General features: G+C 36.7%; 1 protein-coding gene across 2 annotated transcripts; it reads right to left on the bottom strand.

The window, feature by feature from the left end:
* Positions 1-895: 895 nt before the first annotated feature.
* LOC114480529 (E3 ubiquitin-protein ligase TRIM21-like) lies at positions 896-10,800 on the bottom strand. 2 transcript variants are annotated; one of them, XM_028474756.1, is made up of 10 exons: positions 10,694-10,800; positions 8,552-8,786; positions 7,506-7,881; positions 7,324-7,419; positions 5,947-6,180; positions 4,327-4,474; positions 4,189-4,215; positions 3,297-3,361; positions 3,057-3,173; positions 896-2,268 (listed from the first exon to the last, which is right to left on the bottom strand). In XM_028474756.1, exons 2-10 carry the CDS (start codon positions 8,776-8,778, stop codon positions 1,909-1,911), a joined length of 1,650 nt encoding a protein of 549 aa, XP_028330557.1. In that variant the 5' UTR covers positions 8,779-8,786; positions 10,694-10,800; the 3' UTR covers positions 896-1,908. The 2 variants fall into 2 exon arrangements, with proteins under 2 accessions (XP_028330557.1, XP_028330558.1); XM_028474757.1 differs by lacking the exon at positions 3,057-3,173.
* Between the last annotated feature and the right edge of the window lie 659 nt (positions 10,801-11,459).

Genomic DNA, 11,459 nt, shown 5'->3' with positions numbered 1-11,459 from the left:
ATGTTTTTTGCATTGAGCGGGCTGATAACAGTTGTGTTGCGTTTGGCGGGTTTTTAGGAAAAAATCTTGAAGAAAATCGAAACAAAATAGTTGCCATTATGTAGCAATAAGTAAATGAAGGGAATCTGTCCAACTTTGTCTTTGTTACACAAATTATAAACTCCAAACGGGGTTGAGAGTTCAACCCACCTACACTATGGAGGTAGATTTGTGTCTTTATTATTCATTAAAAATAAAAATAAAATTTTTTTCAATCAAAGAAAAAAATTGGATTAAAAATATTTATTTTTGATTAAGAGAAACTTTTTTATTTTATCAAAAATTATTTTTTGTTGAGGTGATTTTTCTTTTGTTTGAAAATGTTTTTTTTTTTTTTTTTATTGAATATTAAAGACACAAATGTACCAAGTTCATATTACACTAAGGTCCTTGGTTGCAAACGTGGACTTTGTGTGTAGAACATGGAGGTAGATTTGTGTTTAATATTCAATCTAAAAAGTTGCTTCAATAAAAAAATACTTTCAATTAAAAAAAATACATTTTTGTTGTTCTTTTTAATCAAAAAGCATTTCTTCCTTTTTACTCATGTAGTATGTTTACAGTTTTAACATGAATTACTTTTTTTAATTTTTTGAAATGTTGAGATTTAAGCTGGGTTTTGCGCAATGTTTGGGCTGTAAATTGTTAGTGAAAACTGGCAACCCTTTGCTCCACTATAGAGCAGACATAAGCAGCTTTTATCATCACAGTAGGGCAGGAAAAGTGTGATTATATCGGATCCAAGGGCCACATTATCAACATTCATGTCAACATTAAAATAATAATAATAATAATAATCATGCACCTCTAGGTTTTTCCCAATAAACTGATTTATTAAAGGTGAACTTCTCCTTTAACAGACATAGCATGTCCTCTAGTGACGATTTAGATTCACTGCAGCTTTTCTAACAATATGATGGTTTATTACATCAACCTTCACCTTTAACCCTCTGTAATAATGGCAGACTTCTCATCACATGCTCCTTGAAGTGTTCATCACACCAACCATGTGTTTACCAGTAAATAAGGACAAACAAATGATGAATGTAAAAAAATCAACAACAATGTGGACGGGATGAATATTCATCAGCTGGAGTTTACAGATTATACACAGAGGATCATTCACAGTTGTTTCAGCAAGACATCGTTTCTCCGTGGCAACAGAAAAACAGCTTCATATAAACAACAACAAATACATCTAAATGTAAATAAAAAACATATAAACAAAGTTGAATGCTGAATGTTTAAAGGGTTAGTGGTTGGAAAGTTCTGTAGTGTAACTTGGTTTAGGACGCATTCAGCGATCCATCTCACTGTGCTTTTAATGCTGTTCTGAGAAGTAGCGAAAGCAGCGACTCCTAAAGAAGTATTTTTAAACAAAATAGGCAATACAAATATGTATACATCAATATTGGCGATATTGTAATTTTCTTAATTCCCGATATATCACCCAGCCCTACTGCGGGCCGAATTGGATGTTCTAAAGTGCCGGATTTGGCCCCCGGGCCTTAAGTTTGACACCTGTGTGCTGTTGGATCGCAACCACCAATTGAGAGAAACTGCCTTAAAATCCCTCTTTGGTTGTTTTTCCCCTCACTCCCCTCAACGTTCCTTGTCTCTTAACTTCAGATTAAAGCTCCAACTCATAAAACCAAGACGTAAATCTGTTCAACAGGTTTGCCATTTTGATGGACACCTCACTTGTCCAAAAGGGGATGATCAAAAGTCCCTCCAGAACCAATACAAACAGGAGATGGTTCATTCTTAGGAATACCAAACCTGTCTCAAACCTTCCCAGAACAGCTAATGTGACCCAGTTTAAGGGGTTAGGTTGTAGTTCAGTCTCTAAAATGTGGCGCCCTCTAAAGGCTACGCACTAACCGCACAGATGACCAGAGGAGCCGTGTTCCTGCCGTTGTTCAGAAGGCAGGGGTTCAGGTACGGGTACACCGGCTCGGTGAAGTGGCAGCCCGTGTACGTGTAAATGTGAGTCTTTGCGTCGGTGTCGTAGAAGGACACTAGTCCTTCGTCGTAGTCCAGGAACACGCCCACTTTCTGCGGGATCTCCTGCAGTTGGAGGGTGACGGAGGGCCCGGCGCAGGCGCTCAGACTGCTGCCCTTGCGCCGACAGATGGCCCAGTAGCCCATGTCAGGGCGAACTGTGATGGCGCCTTTCCTGTTAATGGACTCCCGGGCCACGCCCAGATCCCAGTCCGTCTTATCTGCTACCTGAAACGGGAAGAGATGATGCTGATTAAACAACCAATATTAGGTTTGTTGTTAGTCATTAGCTGTGTTTCCTTTACCCTTTGGAAATGCACAAAATCTGAATAGCGCAAAAAAAACCCGAAAACACCTGAATTTCGTAAAAACACTTAAATATCACTAAAAAGTTTTTACGCTTTCATGAGGAGGTTTTTGCAGAAAAGGCATTGGAATGTATGGAGAAGTGGCAGAAATGAGAGTAATGTAGCAAAAATGCATTAAAAGGAGCAAAAATATGGCAAGAAAAAGTCATGATAATAGGTTAAAATATGGAAAGTTTGGTGTAGTTGCAGAAAAAGTGTAAAAATAAGCAAAATTGGGCGTTAAATTGTTAAAAAAAAAAATTTGTAGTTTCTTGAAGGCATCTGGCGATCCCCTCTACGTGTCTTGCACTACCAAATGGGGTCCTCAGCCCAAGGTTGAGAAACCCAGGTCTACCTCTATATCATCGCTTTGGTAAAGAGCTCCCTCTAGTGGTGCTTCATCAGTCCTGCGATCTATTTATTCTACAGCAGAGGTTAGGGTTCAATATTTTCTTTGTTTTTGATGTCCCTCAGCGTGCCTGACCTAAAGTATTGTATTTTATTATTGCATTTTATTCACATTTTATGTTGGCACTATGTTTTACAAAACTGTGAATCCTTTGTAAATCTACTTGGTTGCAGTATAAAAAGGGGGGAAGTCATAGTTTATCACATTATAGATTATCATGAACTATAATGTAACAAGCTTTTCCACTGTATGTTCCTTACCTGGACCACCCAGTAATGTTTCCCCACAGTGAAGCTCTGCTTCCCCAGGACTGACACACAGGAGTCAAACCTTCGAGGATCATCGTTAACTTTCTTGGGCTGACTCCCAAGACTCACCTGTGGACGGCCATCTTGGTTTTTATTTACCATAAAAATAAACCTTAACATCCATTCGTTTAATTCATCCATCCATCCATCCATCCATCCATCCATCCATCCATCCATCCATCCACTCTTTACCTTTTTACCGTCTGGTGAAAGAACCAACCAGGCAGCAGCCGTCACAGGATCCAGAGTTACATCCACTGAGGACAGAATGAAATGATCGTTTCGCTTTTGGTTTTATGATCTTTATCAATCTAATCTAATCTAATCTAATCTAATCTAATCTAATCTACTGTATCTATCTAATCCTAATAAAATATAATCTAATTGAATATGTGCAATCCTAATCTAATCTAATCCTAATATATCAAACGTAATCTATCTAATCCAATTCCGTCTAATCTAATGTAATCTATCTAGTCCTAATACATCTAATCTATTTAATGCAATCTATCTAATCTAATGTAATATATCCAATCTAATCTAATATATCTAATGTAATCTAATCTAATGTAATTTAATTTAATACAATCTAATGTAATGTAATTTAATTTAATACAATCTAATCTAGATAATAGAATCTAATCTAACCTAATAATAGATCTAACACATGATCTATTGTATTCTATATTAATCTAAATCTAATCTAAACTGATACAACCCTAACCCAATATATCTAACATATATAATTTTATCAAAATAAACCTAATCTAATGTAATCTAATATAACCCAATCTATCTAATGTACAGTGATCAAATCTAATGTGATATAATTTGTAACACAATCAAACAGAATTGAACCCAATCCATTTGATCTAAAATCTATTGTAATCTAACTCAATCGTTCCAATGGACATAATTTTTATAATTAAATAACAGTCATTTATTCTAACTCAACCCAGTTTAATCTAATCTAATGTAATCAACCCAATCTATCTAATATATGTATATAATCTAATCTGTGTATTCCTACTGAATGAATAATCTAATGTAATTGATAAAACAAAGGTTAGTTGTGAACACACACCTGCATACTGTGAAGTCTTGCTGATTTCTGTGAAATAACAGGATAAAAATAACAAATCCAGAAACATACAGAACATCAGATGTTCAAATCCCTTTTAACCATCATAGAATCATAAAAATAGAGTAGAAACGTGTAGACCTTCTGCAGTGAGCTCCTTCTCCAGGTTCTGGCAGATTCTGACCAGTTTGGTCATAGACCCCCTAATGGTGCCGATGTAGGGGTTTGGAAGTAGTTTGACTTCAGCCCAGTCTCTAGAGGGCGGTAGAGTGCGCAGACTGGAAAAACCCTGAAATAATGACCAACGTTATTCAGAAGCACAAACATTATCAGCCCACCAAAAAAATCAGCTAATATTTGCTAATGTGATATTGGTCGACATCCGTATTGGTTTACTGTGTTATTAAATGTACTTTGTTTATGGTGTTACAGTGTTAAATAATAATGGAAACGAATAATGTTTGGGTTTCCCGCCCTGACCGTTCAATAAAACCAGAAGTTCTAGAACATACTCCCTGACGTTGTCAAACCTTCCAGAACATAGATATCATAGAAGAATATATACAACACGCCCCTTTGAGCTACCTGACTACGGCTAGGCTAGTTGTGTCAAAGTGACAGAGCTTCTCCATTGTTTTAGAAAGCACATAAATAAACTCAAGGATACCTGTACATTGTGCTACATACGGTTGTACAGTAAGACGTCCAGTTGAAACACGGAAACTGGGAATAACCTTACATTTTTTATTCAAATCAAATGTCCTGTAATAATGGCACATATTTTGACTTTAACAATAAAGTAAACCAAATGAAAATCGGTTGAGAAACGCAGAAGTTTGGGTTTATTTTCAAGGTAGTGGCTATCCATACGGTTGCCTTATCAATATATCGACATTCTATCTGTACGCTTGACTAAGACTAAACTTTACCTTAAACCTAACCCTAAAAATTGTTGCGATATTGGGTTATAACCTAACCCTAACCCTAACCCTAACACGTACGTGTACTTTGGTTACCGTAACAATAGCACCGGGGGTTGTCCGTACGGCAACCGTACAAATAGACACTTCCTCTTTCCAATGTATATTCATTGCATTTAATACAGTGCTCGCTAGCAGCATGTAGGCACATTGCTTAGCGAGTGGCTACAGGCTGACGTATCTAGTCTTCTATAAGATTTCTGTATTCCAGAAATGTCTCATTAACCTCCATTCTGTGTCTGAAGCAACATCTAAGACAGTGTTTATGATGTGTTTTATTTTACGCCATCATGTATATTGCTGTTCCTTATATCCTTCGTAAATAAAATTATTATTTGACTAGCTTGCAGCTAACAGCTAAAAATTGACTATTCATCTTCAAAATCTCAGTAAAATAACAAAATTTGCAATCATATTTTAGAGCAGTAATAAAGCTCTATATTAATAGCGCCCCCCCAATCCCCCTCCCAGGGGGCACGCCCCCCAAATTTGGGAACCACTATTGTTGAGTTCTTCAGACTGTTTAACTGTTTAACTACCGAGGCAGAAACAGCTTCTGTTTGAGACAATATATTAAAAACCAATAATATGGCATTTCTTTCATTATTGAAGTTGAATAAGCATTTTTATATTGTACGGATGATTATTTGTGGAATACATCCAGTGGGACATCACATTAAAAGTAGGCTAACCTGATATTTCCATGGAGATAAAAACATTGTGACGTGAAAAGCTAATATTGAACATACATATTTATACACTAATGTATACAGACTCATACCTGCACCCTGTGCAGAGCGTCCTCCGTGTTGTCCAGCTCCTGCAGCTCATTGCTTCTGCTCTGCAGCTCATTGAGCTCGTGGTTGATCTCTAACAGCAGCTCCTCTCCTCTCTTCTCCCCGTCCTCATGTTTCTGCTCAATCTCATCGATGAGCAGCGCCTGGTTTCTCTCCAGCTCGTCGATCACCGCCTTGTGCACCGCTACACTCATCTCTAACTCCTGCTTTTTATTCAGCTGCAGATTAAAGGATGATGAAGATGTTTCGATGTTAGTTAAGCTTTTTTCTCCCACATTTTGACCTTGAAATCAAATCCAAAAACATGTTTTTCCAAACAAAAAAGCTTCCACTAGTTTCATTTTCTTTTACATGAAACGTACCAATGAAACGTACCAATCAATATCAAACTAAACTAAACCAAGGGCATCATAGTTTAAGACAAGTTACCTTTACTTATCTTTAACAAATCTTTATCTTGGCTTATGTTGTTTTGCTCTTTCTCTTATTTTCTTTTTACCTTGTCTTGTCTCATCTTGTCATAAAAAATGAATACATAATTAATCTTATCTTGTCTATCTTATCTTTAGTCTTGTCTTATCTTTATTGTATCTTATCTGGTCTTATCTTTATCTTATTTATCTTTATCTTGTGTAGTTTATATCATAGCTTTAATTATCTAATCATGTCTTTATTCTGTCTTTATCTTATATTTATCAAGTTTTGCCTTATCTTTTCTTCTTCAGTCTTGTCTTATGTTGTCTTAATCCTATCTTTACTTATCTTTTCTTATCTTGTCTTATCATTATCCTGTCTCATCTTGTCTTGTCTTTATCCTATCTTTTCTTAACTTGTCTTTATCTTGTCCAATCCTATACTTTCCTATCTTGTCTTGGCTTATCTTTATCCTGGCTCATCTTGTCTTTATCCTATCTTTTCATATCTTCTCTTTATCTTCTCTTGTCTTTCTTATGTTTGTCTTGTATTTATCTAGTCTTGTCTTATCCTGTCTTTATCCTATCTTTTCTTTTCTTGTCTTGTCTTTCCCATTGTTGTTTTGTCTTATCTTTATCCTGTCTTTTCTTATTTTCTGATCTTGTCTTTATCTTATCTTTTCTTGTCTTTTTTCATTTTGTCTTTGTCTTATCTTTATCTAGTCTTGTATTATCTTGTCTTAATCCTATCTTGTCTTTTTTCCCTATCCTTGTCTTGTCTTATCTTGTCTTTATCCTTCTTTTCTTTTCTTATCTTGTCATTATTCTTCTTTTCTTGTCTTGTTTTTATCCTGTCTTTTCTTATCTAATCTTATCTTCTCTTTTCTTATCTTGTCTTCCTCCTATCGTTGTCCTGTCTCACAGATGAACACGTTGTGCTGAGCTTACTTTCGTCATCTGCATTGAGCTCCTGATCTCCTCAGCGTTTTTCATCCTTGCCTTGATCAGATGTTTCACCTCTGCTTGGTTCTTCTTGATCTGAGTCTGTGCAGCATAAGGACCAGAAGGGTTTTAACTTTTTACTTGTAATAAAAATAATTGGTGGAGAATATCTGAAGGTCATTCCTCACTTTGATCTTTCCACTCTCGACGTCCACTGTGACCACGTCGTGGTGCTTGTGGTCCTTCTCGGTGCATTTCACGCAGACAGCCATCTGGTCTCTGCGGCAGAACATGGTGAGCTGCTGGTTGTGGCTCCTACACAGGTGAGCGGCGGCGTAGGCGGCAGCATCGGTCAGCCTGTGGCCCTTCAGCACCGGGTCGGTGTGGTGAGGTGTCAGATGGGCGCTGCAGTAGGATATGCGGCAGACGTGGCACGTCTTCTCGGCCGGGGCCTTGTCCTCGCAGCACATGTCACAGAGGATGTCGTCGATGGAGAAGGCCTTTTTGGGGGCAAGGGTTCTCTTTGCCGCCACCGGCTTGTTCTCGGCTTTTTTCTTTAGAGATCTTTCAGGTGAAACCAGACCAGGTTAGTCAAACTAAGATAAGGTAATAAGGTTATCAGTCGCACAATGAGAAAATTACATACAGAATAATGAGACGTTATAAGTGTGACGAATGAACCGAGGTGAAAGTAATGGATAGTACTCACATTACTGTAATTGAGTTGCTTTTATGGGTACTTGTACTTTTTTGAGTATATTTCAAAATCAGTCAGTTTACTGACAGAACTGGAGGAGGTTTTTCAGATGTTTTGATATTGAAATGTATCGCAAAAGCGCAATGGAAATGTTTTTTCCGCAAGTACCTTCAATGAAAACACATTCATAGCGCAATTATACTTTGTCGAAATTTTAGAAATGTTGCTTTTATTTTTGCGAAAGACTAATGGAAACACAGCATATGACAGTCATTTTTCATGGTATTAACATATTTTTGACTGAAAGAAACTTTGTTTAATTTTCAAATGCACAACTTGACCAGTCTTTGAGTGGCTTTAACAACTAATAAAGAATAAAGTGAAGAAGTATTGCAACTTTTCCCATTGTACAGTTAAGAATACTTTAAGTAATTTTCCACATCTGGCTTTAAGCATGTGTGTCTCTTTAGAAAATAGGTGCTGTGAGGTGGCTTTGCTGTATTTGGGTTAAAGAATAAAATATCATCCCACACACACCTTTTGAACTGCTCCGTGATGTCCTTGAAGCCCACGTTGACTCTGAGGTCCGGACAGCGTGGAAACACCTCCCTGCACAGAGGACAGTCGGTCTTGTTGCTGGTCTTCCAGTAATGTTTGATGCACCTCAGGCAGTAGTTGTGTCCACATGGGATGGAGACTGGGTTGTGGAAGATGTCTTGACAGATGATGCATCGGAACTGCTCCTCGGTCAGCATGGACGCCATGTTTCTGACTGAAATGTTTACCATAGGAGACAGAAGAGAGAGTTAATGTAAACCAAATAGAGATTTCAAATCGAATCAGTGATATACCCTACTGCAGGGATGGGCAACTTCATCTCAGCGGGGGCCACAAAAATGTAATTTTATCTCATCTGAGGGACACATTATCAACATTAATGTCAGCATATAGAATAATGACTAATCTGAGCAATAATAATAGTTTTTTTGTGTTATTTTGGTAATTGTGTATATTTCTCTGTTATTTTCTGCGTTTCTGTTGTTGATTTGTGCATTTTTGAGGTCACTGTTAAAAGTAAGTTTTTTCTTCCCACTATTTAGCCCCTGCTAAATGTTTGTTCATGTGGATTTAGTCGGGTTTTTTTCCTTATTATTATGAATTTTATATTTTGATAGCGTTTCGAGATGATCTTTGTTGTAATTTGTGCTATATAAATAAAGCTTGATTGATTGATTGATGTCACTTTCTATTCATGTGTGTGTAAGGATGTGTAGGAGAAACCATCAGGTGCACATGTATGTATTTAAAAACAGGTAGTGTTGTGCTTTAACCGAGATGCACAAGAATGCACAAGAACAGACTTTTGGTAGTCGAAACCAAGTCAAGACCAAGACCGAGGCCATAAAAATCTATTTCAAAAACCATGACAAGGTTGAACAGTTAAAGAACATTCTCTCTTTAGTTTTACTTTCTTTTTAAAATACATTGGACACACCAAAAAAGGTATTTACAGCTTTATCAAAGCAGAACATGTAACAATCTCTTAATAAATTGATTTAACTAAATTATTTGGAAAAAAAACAAACTCTTATGTATTAAAAAGCCACTGCTAAGTCCAAAATTATTTTAAATATCTGAAAACAAGATTTTTATTTGTCAGGTGAATGTACAATAATTGTTTAGAGGTATTCGTGGTCTAAGTTCATTTAAGGCCACCCAAAATATTTCCAAATAGGAAAAACAATCAGTGAGCCAATGGGAAATGTTTGAATTGAAATTTAAACATTAATTAATCAGGAGCACTTCAACCGTAAATAACATTGCCTACACGTCCTAACAAAATCCAAAACCACTAAAAATTCAAGCTCACCACCTTTCACTCCCGCTTGTGTGCAGCAGTGTTTGTCACTCGGGAAGGTTGCAGTCATCACAGGGTGGATTAACGTATAGATTGAAGATATTTATTGTTTTACCAAGTTTTTCTCCTTATTACCATGTTGATAAAGTTGAAGGATAGCAAAAATCAGTGCTGGTCTTGGTGGAAAATCCAGAGTCCAGGTAAAAGACAGAGTAAAAATACAGATACAAGACCAAGATCTTTAAAATATAATCTTGAGACCTAGACCGTTCTTAAGTACTACAACACTAAAAACAAGGCTCCTAAAATGACAATGAAATAACAAATAATTTGTTGCCGTTTGGAAAGCTGCAGAATTTGACTGTACGCCGATGATGTTTTCATCTACGTGGCACTCCTCCGAAAGCTTCAATTTGACTGAAGATAAAGAAGGTCTTCTATCAATGCGTCAAAACAAATACCTGTAATCACATTAGAAATTAAGAGAGTGTCTCATAAGGTGAAGTAAATCAGCTTTTTTGAAACTCAGCCAAGAATGCTGTCGAGTCGATCAAGCTTTTAGTCTTCTTTCATCAGAGAAAAAACACTAATATTGATTTAAAGTGAGCCTTGATTCAAAAGTTTACCTAAAACAAGTCCGTCCCTGCTTCAAAATTTCCTCTGTGCAGTGATTTTACAAGCAGTTTTTCAACAATGTTGGTGTTAGCTACACCTTCTTAATCCGTGCTCGTGCACTTATGTAAAAAACACCTGTCAGGTTAAAAGTATTTGTTTTAAGTATAATATTTTCTTGGGTCCCTGCAAAGCCATTCGGGTCTTACCTTTGTGTGATGACGAGGCTTCTGACTGAATGTCTGCGGTCTAAAAAAAGAAAGTTTAATGTTCTTCCCACTGTGCCATTTCTCAAGCTGCTTAACCTGACTGTCTGGTTTTCCATGACAATTAATGTTTCAGGTCAAAGCCACACATTAACAGCATTTAAAGACACAGAAGCGTGGCACGGTGACAAGAATTTGGTGAGAAAACATGGCATTTAATTTGCTTTTGATGCTAAATTAAGCTTTTCTTGCAACAAACAGGTACAGCTGAGGGAAAAAGGACAGAATCTAGTGCTAACGTCACACTAATGTGCCAGAAAAAAATTATAATGAAAGGTTAAGAAAAATTTAAGAAGCGAAAAAACTCATTAATTTCTAAGAGAATCATCAGATTTGAATTGAATGTACTGTTTAAACCCAATAATCTGCAACAAAAAGACAGATTTCAATGCAAAAAATCAAAAATGTTGTTATCTAAATATTTTTGTTATGATCTGAACGTCTAACAGTTACACAAACTCGCTTTTTGGGGTACCTGACTTTAAGAAAAACTTTGAAAGTCCGAAATAAAATTCAAAAAGTAAAAATCCCGAGGCCATTTTGAATAAAAATGTAATTCTTCCAAAAAAAAAAGGTGTGTCCAATGTGTGCCCCCACCTAGGCATCGGCAGACCCCCGCGATGCTGAAAAACACAACAAGTGGGCCTGAAAATGGATGGACGAATACATTGCATCAGACAGAAGAACATTTTGTTTCAAGCATTGTTTT

This window comes from Gouania willdenowi, chromosome 18 (assembly GCF_900634775.1).
Source record: "Gouania willdenowi chromosome 18, fGouWil2.1, whole genome shotgun sequence".
Classification (NCBI taxonomy): Eukaryota; Metazoa; Chordata; class Actinopteri; order Blenniiformes; family Gobiesocidae; genus Gouania; species Gouania willdenowi.
The sequence above is the reverse complement of the archived record's forward strand: the minus strand, read 5'-3'. Positions and strand labels throughout refer to the sequence as shown.